Raw genomic sequence first — 27,119 nt, forward strand, 5'->3', positions numbered from 1 at the left:
GGCGAGAATGTTGCATTGAAAAACATTAATAACATTAAAAATATTGTTACTTCTAAGTTCAAAGAAAAATGTTGTGTGAGAAAGAGTTAGCAGCTAAAAGAAAATTAAGATATTATAAGGAGGTCATTAACCCCACCCTAGAAGATCAAAAATATCTCTCTATTTTAACTAGCTCATAGAAGAAAATTAATATAGTCAAGATTAGAATGAACTCTCATGAGCTCCATAGTGAAACGGGTCGTTGGGCAGTTCGTAAAACACCATGGATGGAAAGGTTCTGCCATCTCTGTGAGAATACGAACATCAAGGATGAAAATCACTTCCTCTTAGAGTGCCCCGTGTACAACCACATTAGTTCTCAGTTTCAAAATCTTTGTTGCAATACTGACCTTCCTAACCTTTTACGTTGTCAAAATTACAGTGAGCTCGGGAGGCTTCTCTCCAAGCTTTTTGAGCATAGGAATAAAATCTTAAATCAAACTAAATAATTCATTTCTTTAGGTCCGATAGACCAAAGATTGGTCTTAGTGGATGTTAACCATCATCATCATCATCAAACATACTTAAAATAAAAAAAAAAAATCAACCTATACCTATTTTAAACTGGGATTTATCAAACACTAAAAGAGATCAAATTTGTTAGCATGTAAATCTTTTAGTATGAAGAAAATAATACATGACATGGAATTAACTGATAATAAAAGACTAACATATGACATATATAGAAATTTTATCACAATAAATCTATATTGATTTTTCATTTTTTTAATCCTAACTGAAAGTATATTTATATTTCTTAAAATTTGTGTTGAGGGAATAGTTGTATAGTCTTGCTAGTCCAAACTAATTAGCACTATAGTAAGCAACAAAATTCTAAACTATGGTCCAAAACTAAACTTACAATATACTAAAAATGCTAGCTTGTAGATCCTCCAAAAAAGACCAACAAAAAATTGACACTTACAAAACATGATTTGCAAGTAAGCTTAAGGAAGTAGACTTAAGGTTAAGATTCCATCCACTTTAAAGTTTCCTTTTGCTAAATAGATTCCCTTATTCCTAAATTAATTTATTATTATTATCAATAATCTACAAATAATTATAATTAAAAGTAAATATATATATAAACAACTACTAAATATATAATAAAGATTATTATCATTATATTGATAAGCACTAAATTCCAAGATATTTATAAATGCAAAAACATATATTGCTTATTGTTGTGTTATTACATTATAAAATTCACTAAAAAAGCAAAATTTGAAATGTGCATGTTTGTTTGGTCAAATTGTTGTGTTATTACATTATAAAATTCACTAGAAAAAGCAAAATTTGAAATGTCCATGTTTGTTGGGTAAAAAAAAACTATTTATTTTTAAAATTACTAATAAATTAGATGGTATTTAATAAATTATTCATAATTTAATAAAAAAATTATATTTAATAAATTATATCATTTATAAGTTATTATATAATTATACGAGTCCTATATAATCTTTAACTAAATAAATTAATATAATAATAAGTTGAATTAAGGGGAAATTAAAGAAATTTGTATTTATGTGTATTTTATAAAAATATCTATATATATAAGATATATATATATATATATATAACATCATCGGTTGCTATATTACATTTCGAAAAAAAGAAGAGAAAATGAGACTGCTCTCCTGCAATACATGATTGTTCGCCGAGTGGTGCTGGGAGTGAAAGATTTACAACATCCTCCTGATTCCCGCCACTTAGGCTTTAAGATGAAAGCTAAGCTACTGTATATCCTGACAAATTGAAAAACTAAAAAGCGACAATTGCAGAACATTTTCACTTAATAATAAGGTGATTGTTATGCCTGATATTGATAGATAAGAAGAAGCCTGATTTGCCAAAATGATATGCCTGACTGCTCCGCACTAATGGAGAGGTGGAGCCTGAGTGTTTAATTATAGATTCTGGTTGATCTGCAACAAATCTGAAAAAGAGAACAATTCCTTAGTGGAGCGAGGCTTGGTCCTGCTGCGATGCCGTGGGTACTCTGCCCTTGATGCTCTATAATTGAAGGATGTTGCTCGAGTAGAGAATCCAAGGGGTGCATACACCGAGCATATACCGAGTGTTATTTTGAGCATAGTAAGAGAAAGGTGGGACTATGTCGAGAATGCTGAAGCGGTGGATTCTGGTGGGGCAACCACCTAGCTGGAATCTCGTTCCCTTGATTTTTTAAGCGCTCCTGAATCCTTTGTCTGTCTTATTCACAATGAGAGAGTTAAGATTCTTTGATCCTTCCGCTGTGTCTGTCCTTATTGGTTTGGTGCAAAGCTGATTGAGAGAGATGCTGTAAACAGTCATGGAAAATATTGGATAGTCTCCACTCTGTTGCAAACTAAGCAGCCCTGCGATCTGGCACACGCCTTATTAGCCTGGTTATCTGCATCTTTGTTTAAGCTGCGTAAAACATGGTGGAAACGAAGATCTTGCATATGGTGAGCTAGACTTTGACAGCGGCTTAAAGTCTGCTGAAGGCGCACATTGAGGGGTTCTCTCTTCTGGGCCATGGAACTGATGACCATTACTGAATCTCCAAAGATGGAGGCTACTTTGATGCCTAGCTTCCCGAGCTGAAGAAGACCCTGATATAGTGCCAGGGCTTCTGCCCTGTTATTGGAAATATGTCCTAAACCCCATTCATATGATAAAACAGTTTCTCCATTTTCATCGAGGATCACTCCTCCAGCCCCTGCAACCCCTCGATTCGACTTTGAAGCTCCGTAAAAAAAAGGATTGTACCTTTTGGAATGTTGAATCCAGGCAGCGAACTCATTTTCTTGAGCCTTATTTTCCAGTTCTGATGGATAACGTTTTGTCTGTTTCTGATTATGCTACATGTGTGCCTACTATTGTGTATGTCCAACAAGGGTCCAATGAAACTTCGTTCTTCCACACTGAGCTCGGTGATGTCTATTCCCCTCTGATTTTTGGCCGATATGATTTCAAGGGCGAGACCCCTTGCTTTACTACAAAGGCTTCTAGCATTCAATCCCTTGTCCTTAAAAAATTTCGGTTGCGGGCCAACCATAGATTCCATAACATGGTATAAGGGAGAAGGTCCCATACCCTCTTCGCTATGTTGTTCTTCCTTCTCTGCCAGGGGAAATTCTTTTTCCATTTGTGCAAGATTTCGCCTATGGTGGTTTGGCTGGTCCAAGGAATCTGGTTGTTCTGATATAAGTTTCCCCAACATTCTGTAGCAAAGGGGCAGCCAATAAAAAGGTGAGGAATGGTTTCCTCTGCAGCCATACAATTGGGGCAGCGAGAAGGGCCGATGATGCCCCTCCTTTGCAGATTTTCAGCGGTGAGAGTCTTGCCTTTAAGTAGAGTCCACATAAAAAATTTGATTTTTGGCAGAGCCTCGGACTTCCAAACAGCCTTCCAATGATTCCAGATCGGCATCGGGTGGTTGCTACTACAGAGGAGATGGTGAGCAGCCTTAATGGTGTATGAAGATCCGGTAGGGTCCCAGCTGAAGCCATCTAAGTCATTTTTTTTTACAGGAGCTATGCTATGCAGGTGAGATTGAAGAGCTGACAAGCTGACTTTGAGATTGTTGGGAATAGCTGGAAAGGACCATCCAGCCCAAAGATGGGTTGAAGGATCCCACTGAGAGATCTGATTCAAATGGTGGATACCAGATCTTTCGAAAAATGAGAGGATGGGGTTGACTCCTGCTTGCATATTGATGGGTTGCTGCCCCATGATTTTGTCCACTCCAATGTTAATGTTGGCTCCTCCCTTAGGAATTTTGGAGGTATTTTGAGCGATTATGGGAATTGCTTTCTTACATAAGCGCCAGATTTTGGTGGAGTCTCTGTTGGGGATGTCTTGATCGAGGATCTGATGCCTTGGATAATTTAAATATTTGATTTCCAGGACCCTTTTCCACCAAGCAAGTAGACCAATTATGAGTCTCCAAACAATTTTTCCTCCAAAAGCTAAGTTAAGAAATCTAGGGGATCTGATGCCCAAACCACCACGGTCCTAGGGCTGAATTACCTGTGTCCATCTGATCGGATTGAAATTTTTTTTTTCCTGCTTCCCTCCTTGCCATAAAAAATGTCGAAGGATGCCTTCCATTTTGTGGTGAAAGGAGGTTGGGGCTTGTAGAAGAGTGAAATGGTATAGAGGCAAAGAGGATATACCAGATTTGAGAAGGATGAGGCGGCGAGCTGGGTTCAGCCACATTGAGCCCCACTGCTGGACTTTCCTTTTCATCTTATCGATTATAGTATCCCAAGCTTCTGCCCTTAAGTGCCCTGCGCTTACAGGAATGCCCAGATATGAAAAATGGGACCAGTCATATTTGCATGAGACCCCAAATGTTGCTGCTATATTGTGGAGGACCTGCACTGATGTGTTCCAGCCATAAACACAACTTTTTTGCTGGTTAACCAGGCCGCCAGAGTAATCCATGAATTTGTCCAGAAGGAATTTGAAGCGCCTAGCTATTGTGATGGAGCCCCCCCCGATTAGCAGGGTATCGTCAACAAATTGCGAATGATTGATATTCTTGACTCCATTCCCAAATTTTATTCTTGTTATTAGACCAACTCTCCGATGGAAGTCCAGCAATTTGCTAAATGATTCAGCCATCAGAATGAAAAGGTAGGGTGAGAGAGGGCATCCTTGTCTAAGGCCACGGGTAGATTGGAAAGCTTCTCCTAGTCTGCCATTGACAAGAGGGGTGATCCAAGGTCCGGTAATACAGGCTTTGATGAGGTTCAGAAAGCCAACGTCAAATCCCATCTTCTTCAGGACTGCAATGAGATAGGAGTGCCTCACTCTATCAAAAGCATTGGCCAAATCTAGTTTGAGAACAAATCCTTTCTCATTCCTGGATTGGCTCGAATGAATGGCTTCTTGTACTAGAAGGATGGAGTCAGTTATGTGGCAGTTTGCTATAAAGCCCCCTTGGTTTTCAGAGATGAGGGATGGGAGAAAGGGTTTGAGGTGGGAGTCGATGACTTTGGACATAATTTTGTAGGAAGAATTACAGAGGGATATTGTGCGGAATCTGGTAAATGAGGAGGGTCTGTTTTCTTTGGGAATAAGGGCCAGATGTGTGCCGTTGGTGAATCCCCCTACTTTGCACTTTTGTTGGGTCCACTTTAACATTTTTATCAGATCTCTTTCAATGATTCCCTAGAATGTTTGGTAAAAACATATGGGGAAACCATCTGGACTTGGGGATTTATCAGGTTGAAGAGCCCAAACCGATCTTCTGACTTCTTCCTTGTCAATATCTTTGGTTAAACTGTCATTTATTTGTTTGCTAATCCCCATAGGCAGATGTTGTAGAAGCTCATTGTAATCCTCCTGATCTTTGGTTTCTGTTAGAAGGTCTTGAAAATGCTCAATTGCTATCCTTCAAATGGCCTCCTGGTTTTCTTGTTTGTTTCCTTTAGCATCTATAATGTAGCTTACACTATTCCTTATCTTTCTAGCAGTTGTTTGTTTATGGAAAGGGTATTTTACATTTCACTTTGAATCCAAAGAAGACAAGGATTTAATCTTCAGAAACGTGCCCTATTTCGTGGATTCTAGGGGCCTGTATCTCAACAAATGGACCCCTGAGCTTGATGTGCCCATCGCTGTCCTAGTTTGGGACCGGCTCCCTCACCTCCCCCCCATCCTCCCTCCTCCCCTCATGCACCCTCCAAATCTCCCCCTAGCTCCCCTATTCTGCCCCCTTCATCTAACCCCTTCTCAATACTTTCTCCCCCTGAAGGCCAATCCCTTGACCCTCCCTCCCATGAGAGCCTCCCCCAAAGCCCTCCTAAATCCTCCCTGCCCCTGATCAGCTCCACTTAGCCCCTTCAGGATCCTCCTATAAACAGAATAACCAGAAGTTCTTCTAAAGATCATGGAGGATTGAGTGATACTTACAAGAAGCCTGGTCCGGGCAGGAAATCCACCAAGCAGCATCGGGATGAGAACATGCAGAAATACATTGCTATGGGAACCCAGACACCCATAGAATCCTTCATCCTGAGTCAGCATGACAAAGAAACAGTCAATAAGGAACAAGGGGGGCAAGCACCACCCCGGACATCACACCTGCAATGATAAAAATCCTGTCTTGGAACAGTAGGGGATTCGGGCACCCCTCCAAGATAGTTGCCCTTAGAGATCTCATTCACCAAGAGAAGCTTGCAAATATTTTGCTGCAGGAAACCAAACAAGGCCAGCGGGAAATGAATGGTATCAAGTCGGAACCATCAACCAACGCTGGATCAAATCAGTCTTAGAAAATAAAGAAGACATGCAAACTGTAATTATTTACAATATATATGTGCCCAATCATTACAGAGACAAAGATCGCTGCTGGAGCGATTTGAAGTCTAATATTGACGAAGAAGAGTGCTCTAACATCATATTGGGCGGCGATCTCAATCTAATCCTCCACGCCAATGAAAAGAGAGGCGGCACTTTCATGGCAGATCACCACAGAACCAGCTTGGAAAACATTATGCAGGAATACGATCTAATGGATATCGTTCCCAAAAATCGGAGATATACATGGAGCAACCGCCGGTTTGGAGCAGGCAACATCATGGAACGTTTAGACAGAATATTAATCAACGTCTCGTTGCTTTCCAGATTTTCGGTTGGGTATGCCAGCGTTCTGTCATGCCCTGTTTCAGATCACTTTCCCATCATGCTCACGCTGGAAAAACACAGCAATTTGGGGCCAATACCCTTCAGGTATAGCTCTCTTTGGAACAATATACCAGCAGTAAATGAAATCGTCCTCAGAACCTAGAGACAGCATGTCGAAGGATCCCCTAGATTCATCTGGGAGTCCAAACTAAAAAGAACCAAACAGGCCATTAAAGAATGGGCCAAACCAAGCTATAAAGAACTTGAAGAGGAAAAAAAGAGCTTAAAAATAATCTCAATAGCACGCAAAAGGCGATAGAAGAGGTTGGACTCACCCAAGAAAGCAAACAACAAAAAGAATATATTTAATAATTAAGAATATTTGTATTTTCTAAAAAATTAAAGTTGAATTAAGGAGAAATTAAAGGAATTTATATTTATGTATATTATTTATATATATTATAAATATAGAAGAATATATTTAATAATTAAGAATATTTATATTTGATTTTTTATTAAGAATATTTATATTTTCTTGAATTAAGGGGAATTTAAAGGAATTTATATTTTTAGGTATTTTATAAATATAATATATATATATATATATATATATATATATATATATATTATATATATATATATATATATATTATTTTACAAATGTAGAAGAATATATTTAATAATTAAAAATATTTGTATTTTCTAAAAAAAATCAAAGTTGATTTAAAGGGAAATTAAAGGAATTTATATTTAGGTGTATTTTATAAATAAATAAACAAATAAAATATTCATTTTATAAATGTAGAAGTATATATTTAATAATTAAAAATATTTGTATTTTCTAAAAAAATCAAAGTTGAATTAAGCGGAGATTAAAGGAAATTAATATTTATGTGTATTTTATAAATAAATAAATAAATAAAATATTCATTTTATAAATGTAGAAGAATATATTTAATAATTAAAAATATTTGTACTCTCAAAGAATCAAAGTTGAATTAAGAGAAAATTAAAGGAAATTAACATTTATGTGTATTTTATAAATATAAAAAAGGTATATTCAATTTACAAATGTATAAGAATATATTTAATGATTAAGGATATTTGTATTTTCTAAAAAATCAAAGTTGAATTAAGGGAAAATCAAAGGAATTTAATATTTATGTGTATTTTATAAATATAAAAAAATATATATTCATTTTACAAATGTAGAAGAATATATTTAATAATAAGAATATTTGTATTTTCAAAAAAATCAAAGTTTAATTAAGGGGAATTTAATAGTGTATTTTATAAAATATATATATATATATATATGGCTTGAAAGTGAAGGTAAGCGGGCTAAAGGCCAAGCGGGTTTTGGAAAGCAGCACTCAACAGCAAACCACCTCATTATGCTTAGGATCATTGTGGAGGAATGCCGCAATGATAAATCCAATCTCTTTTGTTGCTTTGTGGACTTTACAAAGGCTTTCAATATGGTTCCTAGAAACAAAGTTTGGAATAGAATAGAAGAGCTAAAGGTTCATTTTGAGTTGAGAGCTGTTACTATAAGGTTATATGAGAATGTAATTGCCAAGTTAAAGAGCAATGAGGGGTGGTAGAAAGATATTAAGTGTATTATCGGAGTTAAACAAGGTTGCCCCCTCTCCCCTACCCTATTTGGCATTTACATCGACAAGCTAGAAGATTGTTTAGAGGAAGCAGGATGTGCTGGCACGATCTTAACTGGGATAGTCATCATCCTTCTTCTCTACACTGACGATATTGTTCTTCTCGCAAGGTGCCCATCTAATCTTGATAAGCAACTTATACTTCTTAAGGATTTTTGCTCTACCATGGGTATGATTGTTAACACTGACAAAACAAAAGTTATGATTATCAAATCCAAGAAGGACCGTTACGGTAATTTTATGTATGACAATAGTAACTTGGAGGAAGTGTCTTCCTACAAGTACCTAGGAAATGATATTCATCACAAGCTCAACTGGAACTATAGCATTGAGAAAATGATTAATGAGGGATGGAAAACTTATTTTGGTCTTCAAAATAATTGTAGAACGACAAATCTCGTAATGTAGGGTAGGAAGAAGTTCCTCTTTAAAACTTTAGTCACTCTGGTTATTTTATATGGATGTGAGGTTTGGGGTTGTGGCATCTCTAGAGAATCCTGGAGAAATATTGAGCAAATCCAGAAGCGTTTTATAATGTAAAACCTCAAAATTAAAAGCAACACACCCTATCCTATTCTCCTTATTGAAGTGGGCCTTTCCCCTATCGAGAGCCTAGCTATGACTAGGCTTCCACTGTACAAGCACAAACTCAATAACATAGGAGACCATAGACTTCCTAAGCTAGCTTTAAATTCCAGCCAAAACCACCTAAGGCACAAACGAGGTTGGTATAAAGACATCAGGGCCTGGTTAAACCATTGGGAGATCGACGAGAATGTTGCATTGCAAGACATTAATAACATTAAAAATATTGTTACTTCTAAGTTCAAAGAAAAAATGTGGTGTGAGAAAGATTTAGCAACTAAAAGAAAATTAAGATATTATAAGGAGGTTATCAACCCCACCCTAGAAGATCAAAAGTATCTCTCTGTTTTAACTAGCTCAAAAAAGAAAATTAATATAGCCAAGATTAGAATGAACTCTCATGAGCTCCATAGTGAAATGGGTTGTTGGGCAGTTCCTAAAACACCATGAATGGAAAGGTTCTGCGATCTATGTGAGAATACGAACATTGAGGATGAAAATCACTTCCTCTTAGAGTGCCCCACATACAACCACATTAGATCTCAGTGTCAAAATCTTTGTTGCAATACTAACCTTCCTAGCCTTTTACGTTGTCAAAATTACAGTTATTTGTGTTTTATAAATATAAAAAAATATATATTCATTTTAGCCATATAAAAGAATATATTTAATAATTAAGAATATTTGCATTTTCTAAAATATCAAAGTTGAATTAAGGGGAAATTAAAGGAATTTAATATTTATGTGTATTTTATAAATATAAAAATATATATTATTTTACAAATGTAGAAGAATATATTTAATAATTAAGAATACTTGTATTTTCAAAAAAAAGTCAAAGTTAAATTAAGGGAAATTAAAGGAATTTAATAGTTATTTGTATTTTATAAATATAAAAAAAATGTATTCATTTTAACCATGTCAAAGAACATATTTAATAATTAAAAATATTTGTGTTTTCTAAAAAATCAAAGTTGAATTAAGGGGAAATTAAATGAATTTAACACTTACGTGTATTTTATAGATATAAAAAATATATATTCATTTCACAAATGTAGAAGAATATATTTAATAATCAAGAATATCTGTAATTTCTAAGATATCAAAGGAATTTAATATTTATGTGTATTTTATAAATATAAAAATATATACTTAAGAATATATTTAATAATCAAGAATATCTGTAATTTCTAAGATATCAAAGGGAAATCAAAGGAATTTAATATTTATGTGTATTTTATAAATATAAAAATATATACTTATTTTGCAAATGTAGAAGAATATATTTAACAATTAAGATTATTTGTATTTTCTAAAAAAATCAAAGTTGAATTAAGGGGAAATTAAAAGAATTTAATATTTATGTGTATTTTATAAATATAAAAAAAAAAACATATTCATTTCACAAATGTAGAAGAATATATTTAATAACTAAGAATATTTGTATTTTCTAAAAAATCAAAGTTGAATTAAGGAGAAATTAAAGGAATTTAATATTTATGTGTATTTTATAAATATAAAAAATATATATTCATTTTAAAAATATAGAAGAATATATTTAATAATTAAGAATATTTGTATTTTATAAATTAAGGGGAAATTAAAAGAATTTAATAGTTTGTGTATTTTATAAATATAAAAAATATATATTCATTTTACAAATGTAGAAGAATATATCTAATAATTAAGAATATTTGTATTTTATAAATTAAGGGGAAATTAAAGAATTTAATAGTTATGTGTATTTTATAAATATAAAAAATATATATTCATTTTACAAATGTAGAAGAATATATCTAATAATTAAGAATATTTGTATTTTATAAATTAAGGGAAATTAAAGGAATTTAATAGTTATGTGTATTTTATAAATATAAAAAATATATATTCATTTTACAAATGTAGAAGAATATATCTAATAATTAAGAATATTTGTATTTTCTACAGAGCCTCTATGAGTATATAGAGTCTTTAGAGAAACGTAGAGAAGAAAGAGAAGCCAAGCTACAAAAAGAGTTAGCAGCCATGCTGGAAAATAAATTCACATATCTTGAAGACAAGATCCAAAAACAAATAGAAAATAAAATAGAACTATTGGAGAATAAAATGGAGGCAATGGAGACCAAGTTGCAGGTTATAGAAAAATAAAACCAAGATATGAACCAAACATTCGAGCAAGGAGATGATGATACTTTAAAGAGTCTTAAAATGAAGGACATGATTAAAGAACTAGAAGAAAAAGTTAATAGTCACCTCACCCTAAATAGTATGGCAGGTAAATTAGATATCAAACCAATTAAAGATGAAATGAAAAAATTGATAGAATTAGACCATGAGCGTAACAAAAGGGCCTTGAACCTTATAATCTTCGGTTTGAAAGAGGAGGTAGACGAGGATACTTTAGCGATAGCCCAGACAGAATTACATAACAGATTACAAATTGAAACAACGTGTCTTACAGAAGCAACAAGGTTGGGGAAACTAACTGAGTATAAAGGAAGGTTGATCCGAATAAAGGTGAGCTCTACTGACCATAAGTATGACATACTTAGTAAAACCTCAAGTCTACAATGAACGAGAATATTTATAAATGAAGATATCATTCCAAAAGATCAAGAAGAATTAAGAAAGGAGGTTCAAAAGGTAAAGGAAGCTAGGAAGGAAGGAAAATGGGAAATAATCAAAAATAGAAAAGCCGTTATTCAAGATAGAAACCAAAAAGATAATAATAAATAGCAATTCAACATGCTCCAGATTCTTTCTTGGAACTGTCGGGGCTTTCCATGGAACAAAGGCCCCTAGCTAAGTTGGATCTCAAATGATGTTGATATTATTTTTCTTATTGAAACTTGGGAGCACCAAGAATCTAAGGTCCCTAACATAGATGGTTTTACACTATGGTCTACCTGGAACAAGCGATCATCCTGTAGAGGCATTAGGGGTATAGCTTGTTACATTAAGGAGAACATCTCTCCCCATGCTAGGATTTATAAAAACGACCCTTACAACCAATATAGCTGGATAGAGATTACTGACATTTATGATAAAAAGACATACATAGCAATCTGCTATTTCCCCCCATCAATTTAACTTCTATAAGAAAAAGAATCTAGATAAAAATAGTCCTTACAATGGTTTAGAAAATGATATTTCTAGCCTAAGGAATGAAGGTAGTATCCTTCTAATGGGTGAGTTTAATGCTCGAACTTCAAACAACCAAGCTATCCTTCTAAGCAATCATTCCAACCCTAATCCTCTTTGGTTAGATGAAGATTTTCCTCTGGCTAGCCGGTACAGAAGGAGCTCTGAAGACCACAGGGAGAATTTGTTTGGGTTGGAGCTAGTCAAGCTCTGTAGTGCTCAGGATCTCATCATTTGCAACGGTCTAAAGAAGTGGCCCAATTCTAGCCATATGACTTGCATCCATGGACTTGGTAGCAGCATGGTAGACTATGTTATCATCGATCTCCCTTTATACAACGAAATAATAAATTTTGACATCTTAAACGACCACAAGCCTGACTCTGATCATAGGCCTTTAATTATAACTCTCAACTTTTTCATGAATAGAGATCCCATACAAGATAATACTTATAGCCAAAAGAACTTAATCTTTTATACAAACAAAAAAGATCTCTTACTAAGTGAATTAAAAACTATTTTGATTCCTTTATCTAGTATAGACAACATAGAAGAACTCTATGATAATTTTACTACAACCCTCTCATATTCTATTAACAAGTTCTCAATTGAAGTTTCAAGTAATAAAAGAAATAGCAAAGCCAACCCATGGTATGACAAAGATTATAAAAGTGCGAGGACATCTATTAAGGAAGCTGTTGATGAATCCCTTAAAATTGACAAGATAAAAATATATAAAGCCCTAACTAAAAGGAAAAAAAGGTAGTATATTCATAAAAGACAAGAGAATATCTTACACCTCTCTAAGGTAGCTCCTAAGAAATTCTGGAGGCAAATTCTAACTAGGAAAACTAAAGATAATAATAAAATTGCTTTACACAACTGCAATTCCTATCTTAAAAAGCTTTATGAATCTCCAAATGTCATGGATAACTTTGAAACCCCGCTCACTACAAAAGAACTTTTCTCATTAGAAGACATTGATTTTTGGATTAATCGTTTGGCTAATGGGAAAGCTAAGGACATTGAAGGTTACCAGGCGGAAATCCTAAAAATTGGAGGTCTTGTCCTCATCCCCCACATCCACAAGCTTTTCAATCAAGCGGTCAGGCAAGGGTTCCCTAAACCATGGATTCAAATCCTCATTATCCCTATTTTTAAAAAGTAGGTATACAAATAACCCCTTTAATTATCGGACAATTATGATCAACCCTCTCCTAGCCAAGTTATATGGTATTATTTTGGAAAAGAAGTTGAGCATATGGATTCAAAGTGAAGGCAAGCGGGCTAAAGGGCAAGTGGGTTTTAGAAGGAAACACTCACCAACGGACCACCTCGTTACGCTTAGGATCATTGTGGAGGAATTCTGCAATGATAAATTGAATCTTTTTTGCTGCTTTACGGACTTTAGAAAGGCTTTCGATACGGTTCCTAAAAATAACTTATGGAATAGATTAGAAGAGCTAAAGGTTCTTTTTGAGTTGAAAAATGCCGCTATAAGTTTATACAAGCATGTAATTGCCTAGTTAAAGAGCAAGGAGGGGTGGTTGAAAGATATTAAGTGTAATATCGGAGTTAAACAAGGTTTCCCCCTCTCCCCTACCTATTTGGCATTTACATCGGCAAGCTAGAAGGTTGTTTCAAGGAAGCAAGATGCGCTGGCACGATCTTAGCTGGGATAGTCATCATCCTTCTTCTATATGTTGATGATATCGTTCTTCTCACAAGGTGCCCATCTGATCTTGATAAGCAACTTAGACTTCTTAAGGATTTCTGCTCTACCATGGGTATGATTGTTAATGCTGACAAAAAAAAAGTTATGATTATCAAATCCAAGAAGGACACTTACGCTAATTTTATGTATGACAATAGTAACTTGGAGGAAGTGTCTTCCTACAAGTACCTAAGAATTGATATTCATCACAAGCTCAACTGGAACTATAGCATTGAGAAAAGGATTAATGGGGGGTGGAAAGCTTATTTTGGTCTTGAAAATAATTGTAAAATGGAAAACCTCATAATGTGGGATAGAAAGAAGTTCCTCTTTGAAACTTTAGTCACCCCGGTTATCTTATATGGATGTAAGGTTTGGGGTTGTAGCATCTCTAGATAATCCTGGAGAACGATTGAGTAAATCCAGAAGCATTTTATAATGTCTAACCTCAAAATTAAAAGCAACACAACCTATCTTATTCTCCTTATAGAAGTGGGTCTTTACCCTATTAAGAGCCTAGCTATGACTAGGCTTCTGTTGTACAAGCACAGACTCAATAACATAGGAGACCATAGACTTCCCAAACTAGCTTTAAATTCTAGCCAAACCCACCTAAGGCTCAAGCGAGGCTAGTATAAAGACACCAGGGTCTCGTTAAACCATTGGGAGATTAACGAGAATGTTGCATTGCAAAACATTAATAACATTAAAAATATTGTTACTTCTAAGTTCAAAGAAAAAGGTGGTGAGAGAAAGATTTAGCAGCTAAAAGAAAATCAATATATTATAATGAGGTCATCAACCCCACCCTAGAAGATCAAAATTATCTCTCTGTTTTAACTAGCTCAAAGAAGAAAATTAAAATAGCCAAGATTAGAATGAACTCTCATGAGCTCCATAGTGAAACGGGTCATTGGACAGTTCCTAAAACACCATGGATAGAAAGGTTTTGCCATCTCTGTGAGAATATGAACATCGAGGATGAAAATCACTTCCTCTTAGAGTGTCCCGCATACAACCACATTAGATCATTGTTTCAAAATCTCTGTTGCAATACTGACCTTCCTAACCTTTTACGATGTCAAAATTACAGTGAGCTCGAAAGGCTTCTCTCCAAGCTTTTGGAGCATAGGAATAAAATCTTAAATGAAACTAAATAATTCATTTCTTTAGGTCCGATAGTCCAAAGTTTGGTCTTAGTGGACGTTAACCACCACCATCATCATCATAAATATAAAAAAATATATATTCATTTTACAAATGTAAAAAAATATATTTAATAATTAAAAATATTTGTATTTTCTAAAAACTCAAAGTTGAATTAAGGGGGAATTATTTATACTTATGTGTATTTTTATAAATATAAGAAAATATATTCATTTTACAAATGTTGAAGAATATATTTAACAATTAAAAATATTTGTCTGGTCTAAAAAATAAAAGTTGAATTAAAGGGAAATTAAAGAAATTTAATAAATATGTGTATTATATAAATATAAAAATAATATATATTCATTTTACAAATATAGAAAAATATATTTTATAATTAAGAATATTCTTATTTTCTAAAAAAAAATCATAAATTTAATTATATAATTTAATAATATTTTTTATATTTTTAAAAGAAAAATAATTTTATTTTATAAATATTTGGATAAATTAATTTTTAAAAAATACAAAAAGTATATATTTCAATATTGATGATGATGGTTAATGTCCACTAAAACCAAATTTTAGTGTATCGAACCTCAAGAAATGAATTTTTTAGTTTAATTGAAGATTTTATTCCTATACTTAAAAAGCCTGAAAAGAAACCTCTCAAACTCACTATAATTTTAACATCCTAAAAAACTAAAAAAATCAATATTACAACAAAAATGATAAAAATTTATTAACATAATTACGTATTTATAATATAAAATAAATATCAATATTAAACTCAACTTCTGCTAACAAATGCACATCTCTACAAATTTGAAACTTGGTTAGGAAAAGCATTATATTAATAAATATAGAACATTCTATTAGATATAATAATAGATAATTGAAAAGAACAGGTGATGAGACAACTTGACAGAACACATGGTCAGTCTCAATCACTGCATGTGAAATAACACATGGTCTAAGTCTCAATTGCAGCATGTGTACAACCCACATTAAATGAACCGTATTCAGATAGACTTCACGATACTCTCTCGCTTTCATACGAGTGAATTGTTTTCAGGACATATTCAGAATCCAAATTATTCGGACATCAAATTTAGAATCCAAATTGTGCGTTGAAAGTGATAATTATCAGTGCTATTGGTTTTATGGAATATGTTAAAAGAAACAAATTGTACCTATTTCATATTTATTGGACAGTACTAGTTAAAATCAAATAAATTTTTGTAAGTGTATTTTATGATTATATATTTAAAATAATTTGTATAGGTTTATTTTAGGATTTTATTTCATTTTTTTGGATTTTTTTTTAATATATATTAAATTTTATGTTTAGAGGTGTTTTATGAAGAGGGAGATGTTGTTTATGGGTTTATAATAAAATAGTTTGTTTTTTATTATTTATAGATAAAGCAATTGAAAGTAAAAAAATCTAATTTCATTTATACTTGTATATGAAGAAATTGATACATAAAACTTAAGAATAATATTGATATTATACTATTTTAACTAATTTTATGTTTAGTTGAGATGTGGTATTTAAAAATATTATATTGATTTGAAAAAACATATATTTTATTGTTACTCATAAATAAAATAGAGTTAGTATGTGGCATTAAAAAAAACTAATTAAAAAAAACAATGTTAAATATAAATAAAATTTTCCAATATGAAGTAAAATATTTTAATACCAAATATATCTATATACATATAAAGAGAAAGGCTTATTCTATTGTTAGGTGTCTTCTAATTTGGTGCATGAGATATTTAGTAATTTCTTCATTGTTTAATATGAAGTTTACATGCCACTTTTAAAAAAAAGATATTTATAACAAAAAAAATCAGTGTATACATAAAGCGACTATGTATATATTATATAAATCAAACAAAAATATAAAATTTCATATGGTTAATGCATTTTATTCGTGTGTTGCTCGAGACGAAGGAGATGTGTGTGTGGGGAGAGAGACACACTATGATATATAAAGTAAATGAAAATAAAAATAAAAATATGATGGTTAAAACATTTCGTTAGTTTGTTGCTCAAGATGAAAGAGATCTATCATTTCCTCCAATGATATGTGCTTTTAAATTCATTACAATTCCTTTAATGCTTAATAAGGAGTTGACATGTAATATTTTATAAAAAAATTAACAAAAATAAATTCAATATAAATAATTATTTATCTATAGAGAGGGCGATCATGTATATATTATACCAGCTTAAATCCATCTTAACTCTAGATCTATTAAGTGCCAAGAGGGATCACATCTTTTGAGGTGCAAAACTTGAGGAAAGGTTTGTACCTCAAGAGATTTGATCCCTCTCAACGTTTGATCAATCCAAAATTAAGATGCATCTAGGTTGGTTTCAGTCATGTGTGGGCATAGATAATTCCTCGAATATATTTTTAATATGATTATTTTAAATATGTTAAATATGTCTAATATTATTTGACAATTTTAATATAACCATTTAATACAAATTATGAATATAAATCTACAATGTCTATTTTAATGTAGGCATTAGATACAAATTAGGAATAAAAATTTACAATGTTGAATAATGATAAATAATCTTGTCAATTAAAAATAGTTTACATTGTCATCAATCTCAATCACACTTCTTCTCCTTTTCTCATAGTCACACCTACTACTTTTGCCATCTTTTCATATTGTTCATATCAAAAGTGATGTTGAAATCGTAGACCATTTAGATCTTTAAATCGAAATATCACAATAAACGTCATACCTAGACTCTTTTTCTTCCCAATATTAATCGTAGTTTCCTCTAATGTCAATCCTTATGGATTATGGATTGTTAAGCCCCAAACAAGCTTTAAAGGAAGTTCTTTTGTTTTATCTAATTCAATAAGTGTAATAGAAAGTATTTGAAGCAATGATTCATCTCATAGTACTATCATTTAATTATCAAATCTTACTAAACCATATGTGGGTGGTTATGGGGGCAAAAATATAGGGTTATACAATATTTTATAGAATTTCAAGAGTACCATTTATAAGTACCACATTAGTCACTATGTTTGATGTATGCATCACTTCAGCTCTAATTACAATAAGTAACTCAAGTTCCATTTCATCCTCATCTAGTTCCATGTAGTTCTTTTCTTTTTGCAACAACATTGGCTGCAATGGGATAGTTTAGATTTATTAAACAAAGCTTATTATGATTGTGTACATCATTATTTGTCATAAGAAATGCATTTCCTTATCAAAATAATTTATTTTTGAAGGTTCCAAGGATGTATTTGTACGAGTCATAAGTAATATCTAACCTTCCATAGTTTGTATTACATTCTTCACATTCATTAACAAATGATGAAATTGTATTTTCTCATTGCTTTTTCCATCATTTTTAAAACACAGTATCAAGGGTCATAACCACTGTGAATGAGTTCTTTAATTATCTTGTAGCATAGTCACATGCATATATATGTTTATCCATAACAAGTGGTAATTGTTCCAAATCACTGACCAATATAATTGACCTCCCACCAAAAGGAATGTTACCATTTTCTAGGAAAGCATATTGAAGTCTTTAGTCAAAGTTATTTTAATATACTTCTACTAATGAAGCACATTTCATCTATCAAGATATATTTCACATGCCTCATCTCTTCTTGTAATATAATTAAACGTGATCCTTGTAGACGAGTTATGTCTTTGATTGGCAACTAAAGTGAAAAATCAATTATTGTTATGGATATGTTGAAATTTGCAACCCTTGTAGGAAATAAAAGAAGTAATCATGGGCTCTTCCCAAGGAAGGACTCAGTTTCAAGTGCATTTTTAATAGTTCCAATCAAATTAAACTTTCATGTACATGTAGTTCTTTGGATTATCATGCGCAGTGGATTAGCCCCCGACATATAATGGTCAAGGACAATATCAAATGTTTTTCTTTGCTTAACCCCAAAACTTTCAAAGGAATAAGACTTTCCAGGCTAGTTAATTCAAATGCAATTCAAGTTTTTCTTTGCCGATATGAAACAAATATCGTGATTGGAGGTAGCTTCATTAACAAAATTTGTGTTCCAATTATGCTTACGATCATGATCTCTATGTCACAACATCTTATACTCGTTGTAATTATATATGTATTCTTATATAATGCACAAATAATCTCTCTCTCATTCTCCCTATAATCTTTAGGTGTATTTCGAACTTCTTCTTCTTCATAAGATTCAATTAGATCAATTGGTGCTCTTTATCATTTAATCCATTCTTCATTTCTTCTTCTTGTCATTCCATTGTCATTTGTTGTGACATCCTCTATCAATATGCTCTTTGATATTCAGTTTGATGTGCTCTTTATCCTTTAATCTATTCTTTCATTTCTTCTTTTTGTTGTTTCATTATCATTTGTTGCGTCGTCTTATGTTGATATGCTCTTTGATATGTTATTTTTCGTTCAAATTTTTCTGTCGGCTCTTGTTGTTGTTGTTATGTTGTCATTTGTTGCATTATCTTCTATCGATATTCTCTTTGATATTCTCTTTGATGTGCTCTTCGTGATTCAATCAATTCTTTCATCTCTTCTTCTTCTTGTTATGTTGTTTTTTTGTTGCGATATTCTTTGTCGATATGCTCTTTGAATTTGTCTTTGACGTTCTCTTTGTCATTCAATTTGTTAGTTTATATGTTATTGTTGTTGTTCTATTGTCACTTGTTGATGTGCTTTATGTGCCCCCCTTTGTTGTTGATACACATTACTTGTCATTTATTTTTCCTTTCTCTCTTGAATTTCTAGATTTGTTGTTCATTTCTATTCATTCTTCGTTCTTCATACTCCTCAACTTGCACATCAACCATCTTTTTATTGTTGTGACACATAAACCATTATGCATCATCAAAATTTAACATCTACAAAGAAAATATTATTAATATTATTATTATAGCCCCAAGGGTTAGCTCAATTAGTCGAGGTTACATTGCTTAAGCACTTCGCCATTGGGAGGTCACAGGGCTAATTCTCCTCGATGCCCTAAGGATCGGGCTCTTACTAATTTGGCTAGTGGGATGTGATCCCTCATTTCGATCCGCCCAAATTTTCTTTATTATTCTTATTATTCTTATTATTATTAATTTATTGTAAGAATGAGCATATTAAGCTAATTAATTGATAACTCGATACAAAAAGGTAAAATATGCTTTGTTAGGTGTTGTGAAGGTAAATCCCCTCTATGGACAGACGTGATCCCTCTAGCCCAATGAGTGGGTCTAGCAATAAACTAAACAAACTAACATACACTTTCCTAGCTTATATTTAATCAATGTAGAGAGAAGGTGAAACCTACCTCGCTGTGATGCTAATCTCTCAATCCTTTGAAGACGACTTTGATTCCTTTGCCTCAAGGCTCAATCCTTACTTGTTCTTCACATGAGAGTACCTGTATGAAAGATCATAGAGAAATGCAAGATACGAGAGCATATATGGCATATATCAAAATAAACTACTTAATATATCAAGGAGTATTAAGCTAAAAGCATAAACATTTACACAATTATGGAACGTGAACATCAGATGTATATATTAATAAGCAAAAAAGGGAAGCATACAACCTGTGCCTTGATGTTGGAGACCTCCTTTTCATGGATGTCCAAGTCCAAGCAAATACTCTTCAAACACTCGTTCTCCAAGTTAAAATGGGTAGCATTTAGGCACAATCTCAGTATAGGAATGCATGAAATCAATGACCAACCATTTGGGGATGGAAGAGAGTTGATTTATAGGAAGGCAGAGGGAGTTAGGGGTCCGCAAAAGAAGGAGGAAGGTCCACATCTCAAGGGGAAATTCCATAATGATAAGATCAAGAGGTCCAAATGGGAGAGCTTGACTATATCAACAATAACCAATATCTAGCTCATTATTCTCAAAGTTTCTAGTGCACGAAGCTTCTCCTCCAGTTTGGGAAAACCTGGCAGAAGAGGTTCAGTGCGGGTTTTCATATCAAAACTCACGTTGGCAACACTAGAGTAAATTAGAGCAACTTTCCATCAACACGGGCAGGCAATGGAGCAAAATGCAGTGGCCCTAAAAATTATGGTTTTAGCTAACCTTCTTCAGAATTGACTCAGTGCAATTTTCCTTTGGCTTTTTAGGGATGTTTTGGTCTATATATCATGATGGATATGTTACACAGTTGTCAATGTTTTGGCACTTCAGGATATGGAACAGGAAGTGAACAGGTGGTGTGAAAAAATATTGTGTAACATTGGACATGAAATTAAAACCAATAATAAATTTTATATACAAATAACAATTTTTTTTTATAATAATTTTAAAATTTTAATATTTTTAATTAAAAAATTAATTAATAATTAAAATATAGAATGCTTGTAATTCCTTTTTTATAAAATTAAAATAATTTTAAATGTTAAAACAATATATAGTTTTGGTAGAATTGCAGAATAAACAATGCCATGATGATGGTGAACATTTATTATTGTTTTAGGGATGTGACAAAAACTTAGCGCTTACAACATCAATTCAATTGGTAATTCTTTATATTACATCACATATATTATATCTGATATTGTAATTATTTAAGACAAAGCCGTCATCTCACACGAAGGTTAGATTTCCTAGGGAGGTTTCATAGTTCATAAAGGATTAACAATGATTAACAATTTGGCATTGATTTTGAAGCTGTTGATTAAAAAACAAAACTAATCAATTCTCAAAGCACCAGAGAAATAACACACCCATAGAAACACATTTCCCTTGCACTTAGGAATAATCTTCGGTAGTAGACTCCTACACAAAATTACCCATTACACAAAATTTATATGTGCGGCAGTAGAGTTCTACTTCTAAAGGTTTCCCTCTCTATGATTCAATTTAAATTATTTAATAATAAAACTTGAGATCAAAGGTGGAAAAGGATTGAACTATATGGGCATAATATTCCATTAAAGAAATAAGAAAATCATATCAATCATAGAAAATTAAAATTGAACACACACAAATCTTATTAATTATAAGAAACAAGAACTTAAATCAAATAAAACAGAATCTAAATCCCATGAGAAAGAGAAATTACATGTTCTCCAACACTCGCATTCCAGTAAAAAAGGATGAACACATGTTTGTCCAGCCATAGTGAATTTTGAAAGTTCGCAATATGAACCATGTCTTTTTCTCCTTCCTCCCATCCTCTTAGTGGTGGAAATGAGAAACCATCAAAGAAACAAAGAAGCTGATGAAGTATCCATGGCTTCTTTTGAGAGAAACCAAAAATCTCAACCAAAAAGTTCAAGTATTAACCTTGATTGCCCACAAACATGAGATGGATGGAAGAACATTCTTGGTTATTTATATGTTTCATATGGTCAAATGAAGAGATGTGACTTATCAATCTATCAAGCTGACAACTAATTATATCAAGTATTAATCACTATTTCATTTTAAATATTTTGAACTTTTACAACATTACTGCCATATTGGGATGTAGAGCACCTCTCAGCACAATATACAAAGCAAATGAAAATTTAAAAAAGAAAAGAAAAGGTATAATTAAAACATTTTATTATTGTGTTACTCAAGATGAAGAAAATATGCAATTACTTTCATACTTAGCAAGACACGTGGCATATATCTATATATATATATATATATATCAACGCCTTAGAAATAAGCCTCTTCGTGGGGGCAACCTCCTTTACATTACACAAATGAACAATTCTTGGATGATTCAAATGAAAAAACCTCCTTTCTATATATAGGAGTCTAAGGGGTCACAATATAACCAAGTCAACCTAACAATAATAATATAAAGGCACAAAACTAACAATAGAGGGATTCTAAGGGGCACAATAATAACAATATGGGGACAATAGGGGCACAACAATAACAATAAGGGATACAACAACAATAGTAATGGGGGAATCACTAGTATTATAGGGACCTAACATGCCCCTCTCCTTCAAAAAAGTGTTGTCCTCAATGCTTGAGTATTTCTGGATGCTTCTGTATAAAATTCTCATCCTCCCATGTGGAATCTTCAACAGGTAAGTTCTTCCACTTGATAAGATATTTTGAAATTGATCGATTTCGTAGCTGTCGAGTTCTTGTTTCTTTGACTTCTTCAGGTTCCAATATGATTTTTCCTTCCTCATCAAGTTCTGGAAATATTGTTTGAGTTGGAAGCTTGTCACCTATAACCTTCTTTAAGCATGAAACATGGAAAATTGGGTGCACTCGAGAACATGCAGGAAGCTCCAATTTGTACGCCATAGTACCTATCTTTCGCAACACCTTGTACAGACCATAATACTTTGGTGATAATTTATTATCCTTGTTAGCTTGCTTGAGGGACATTTGTTTATATGGTTGTAGCTGTAGGAATACCCAATCACCTACATCAAAACTTCATTCACTGCGATGTCGGTCTTCCTGCTGTTTCATTCTATTCTATGCTAAGGTGAGGTTATCCTTCAAGATCTGGAGAACTTGTTGTTGATGCTGGATGTGATCTTCCACTGCTTGAACCTTATAATTTTCTCTTAAATATGATGTGATGAATGGTGGATGATATCCATAAAGTTCCATAAATGGGGTCATTTTTTGCTGTAGTATGGAAGGATGTGTTATAACACCATTTAGCCAGAGGCAACCATTTGACCCATTGTGTTTGTTTATCAAATACAAAGCAACGAAGATATCCTTCCAAACATTTGTTTACTATATCAGTTTGCACATCATATTAAGGATGATAAGATGAGCTATGAGCTAACTGAGTACCAAGACAAGAAAATAATTCCGTCCAAAAATTTCCAATAAAAATGGGATCTCTATCACTTACAATAATCTTTGGGTTTCGATGTAGCTTTTGAAGTGTTTCCATAAATGCAGTGAAAACTATACTCGCTTTAAATGGATGAGATAATGCACAAAAGTATGCATACTTGGTAAGTATTTCAACTACCACCATGATAACACTCTTTCCTTCGGACTTGGGTAAACCTGTGATAAAATCCATTGAAACCTCCTCCCAACATTGGCTTGGAATGGATAAAGGTTGTAATAGTCTTGGGGTCTTAATTGTTTCAACTTTATTTTGTTGGCAAACCAAACATTCTAGCACAAAATTTTGAATATCCGATTTAAGGCCATCCCAAAAAAGTTCTTCTTAACCCTGTGGTAGGTTTTTAGAAATCCTGAGTGCCCTCCTAAGGGAGAGGTGTGCAATTCCCTAAGAATCTTTTGTTTGAGTTGGGAATTCTTACATAGGTATAACCGATCCTTGTACCATAACGAATCATTTTTCCAGCTAAATGTATCAGATGTATTGGGATCTTGTTATATCTTTTGAATGAGTTCCCACACTTCCTCGTCATTCTTCCATTCATCCCTTGCTTCGTTTATCCAATCTAGTTGGATAATAGAAATGGCACAAAGAAATGCTTCCACATCCTCATCCTTTCTTGAGAGTGCCTCTACCACAACATTTTGCTTCCCTTTTTTGTAGACAATTTCAAAGTCATAACCCAACATATTTGTGACCCATTTTTGTTGCTCTTTTGAAGATAATCTTTGTTCTAAAAAGTATTTAATACTATCATGATCTGTTTTCACCTTGAAGTGTCTTCCCATTAGGTAGGGTCGCCATTTCTTAAGTGCATGTAGTATTGCCAGCATTTCCTTCTCATAAATAGCGTTGTGTAAATATGTTGGAAATAATACTGAGAGGGGGGGGGGTGAATCAGTATTATCACATTAATAAAACTTTTTCACTTCCATAATCAGATTTATATATGCTACTTCCACAACTTCTTAAGATTAAGTTAATCGATCTTCAATGAGTGCATTAGGACATTATCAACCATATTATCAGTTAATAGATGCAGTAACATAAAGTAGATCATCACACATAAGGCACACACATGAACACAATGATATAAGGTGGAAACCCAATGCGGGAGAAAACCACCTGCTGCAAGTCATCTCAATCTTCTTCTTAATAAGAAAATCCTTTTACAATATTTGTACTGGTGCAGCCTCATACCAGTACGGGAGCTACAACCCCCTTTTCTCTTGTACTAGCCGATCCATTTACTAGTACGCAGGCTACTACCTGCTACAATGCTCCAAAGATTTCCTTTAGCTCTTGTACTAGCTTAGATACTAGTACGTAGGCACTGGCCTACAATCTTCTCTGCTCCAAGTACCACGTTTCATCAATTTTCATACTGGATACACTGAAGCACAACCCATAAACTGAAAGGCCACATTTCATCCAATTTTCATACTGGACCCAACAACAACATTGAAGCTCAAACAATCTTCTGAAACACCCAATCAACTGAAGTAACCAGATCAACAATAATAGGACCAAACCCAGAACACAACAATGATAAACAAAGATTTTAAGAGAAGGAAGCACCCTGCTCAACTGCTAGCCTGAGTCCGGACTCACCCTGCTCAACTGCTAGCCTGAGTCCCGGACTCACCCTGCTCAACTGCTGGCCTGAGTCCCTGGACGCACCCTGCTCAACTGCTAGCCTGCGTCCCTCGCACTGAGTCTACTGAACTGCCTGCGTCCCGGCGCACCTGAACCCTTCTGAGCCTGCATCCGGCGCACCTGAAACTCTTCGCTCCTGCGTCCCGGATGCACCTGAACCCTTACTGCACCTGCGTCCCTCCGGGCATAGATGATTTCAAGACTTTCGAAGTAACCCAGACAATTAGATCCACAGATCTGAACATGCGCCGAAGAGATCTCGGTCCATCAGTAGATTCGCCTTGTTTAGATCTAGACCAGATCTAGCCCTCATAAGATATTCAACCCAAGACTTGCCAAATCCAAATGATCTCCTTTGCTTTATATAGGCAAGCTCCTCCTCAAAACATGGAACAATACCACGAGCCGACACCATAGAAACACAAAACCGTCGGCTAGATACCACACAAGAAACCCCCACGTGCTTTTCTCTGCCTTGAAATGTGTGCACTGGGTGGACGCACCCCCTGAACGGCTGGCCTGCGTCCCTAGACGCGGGTTCTACATGGTATACCTGCGGGGACGCACTTTCTGAACTCGTTTCCTGCGTCCTTCTTAATTTTCAACAAACTGAGAGCCTGATCATCAACTTCTGCTGTTGACTTTGAAGAATAGTGAACTACCACCTGAATGGGTTGCCATCAAGGACAACACTTTAGTCATAATGCCAACAATCTCCCCCTTGGACTTGATGGAAAAGCTTACTAAGAACTTGCCATTTGATTCCTTTGAGCTGTCCTGCATCTATGTATTATGTTACATCTGATATCTCTTCTGAATGTATATAAGTGAGATGGTCTTCTATGAGGGGGTTGCCATCAAGTACAACACATGCATCATAATGCCAACAATCTCCCCCTTTGGACTTGATGGCAACAACACCAGATCACTCTCCCCCTTTGACATCAAGGGCAAAGGGGTATGCTCCCCCTAAGAACATGCTCCCTTTGACTATGAACCAGATCTGCTGAAGTCTCTGAATGAGCTCCCCCTTTGTATATGTCATGGTGCTCCAATCTGATAATGGTCTTTCTGAGAACTAGCTGAGATGTCTGCTCTGCTGTATGGTCAAGCTCCCCCTGACTGTAAGCAAGGTCTGCAAAAAGATGTTCTACAAGAAGAACATGACTCTATATATATCATAAATGACCTACCAAAAGACTCAATACATACATCCATCACCTATCACAATAAGGATCATCCATCCAACCAAGTGGGAATACATCAGAAATATGAGAACCAGATACATTACATCTTCATCCCATGCATAGTGGGGGAACATAGGCCGTTACATGACCTGAAGAGATGACTATAATAGATAGACCATTACAACATGAGTCTTGCTACGACCTTCCAAACATCAAACAACAGCACTGTATAATCTGCTCCATAGTATCTGTCAACATCAACTCATAACCATCCAGATCTATATGAATCAAGAGCCATCAAATGAAAGCATCAGCATCAATCAACATATGTATGAATAATCATCCCTGTATCCAGCCAACAATCCTCATCCATTTGTGCCAAGAAAGAATTCATGCATCATGCTCATGTCAACATCATCATGAAATGCGTATGAGTAACTCATCATCATCATGTCTCCAACAATGCGACTTTGAGTAATCATCCACGAAATCAGCCAACCTCATCCATATATGT

At 33.9% G+C, this 27,119-nt stretch overlaps 1 protein-coding gene across 1 annotated transcript; it reads right to left on the reverse strand.

Moving 5' to 3' along the window:
• Positions 1-2,348: 2,348 nt before the first annotated feature.
• On the reverse strand, positions 2,349-5,031 carry LOC149141709 (uncharacterized). The gene is made up of 3 exons (XM_089451306.1): positions 4,054-5,031; positions 3,303-3,894; positions 2,349-2,740 (listed from the first exon to the last, which is right to left on the reverse strand). The coding sequence occupies exons 1-3, from the start codon at positions 5,029-5,031 to the stop codon at positions 2,349-2,351; spliced, it is 1,962 nt and encodes a 653-aa protein (XP_089307432.1).
• Between the last annotated feature and the right edge of the window lie 22,088 nt (positions 5,032-27,119).

Source organism: Pinus tabuliformis, chromosome X (genome assembly GCF_031772625.1).
Source record: "Pinus tabuliformis cultivar Carrire ecotype Pingquan chromosome X, CPIR1, whole genome shotgun sequence".
NCBI lineage: Eukaryota > Viridiplantae > Streptophyta > Pinopsida > Pinales > Pinaceae > Pinus > Pinus tabuliformis.

Bases quoted from the DNA above. Each gene is read 5' to 3' on its own strand.
- LOC149141709 (XM_089451306.1), bottom strand. From the start codon at position 5,031: ATGTCCAAAGTCATCGACTCCCACCTCAAACCCTTTCTCCCATCCCTC. The intron at 3,895-4,053 runs GTAATTCAGCCC...CCAAGGCATCAG, and splicing joins ATCCGATCAGATGGACACAG to ATCCTCGATCAAGACATCCC. The intron at 2,741-3,302 runs GTATGGCTGCAG...GAGGGGTTGCAG, and splicing joins CCCTTCTCGCTGCCCCAATT to GGGCTGGAGGAGTGATCCTC.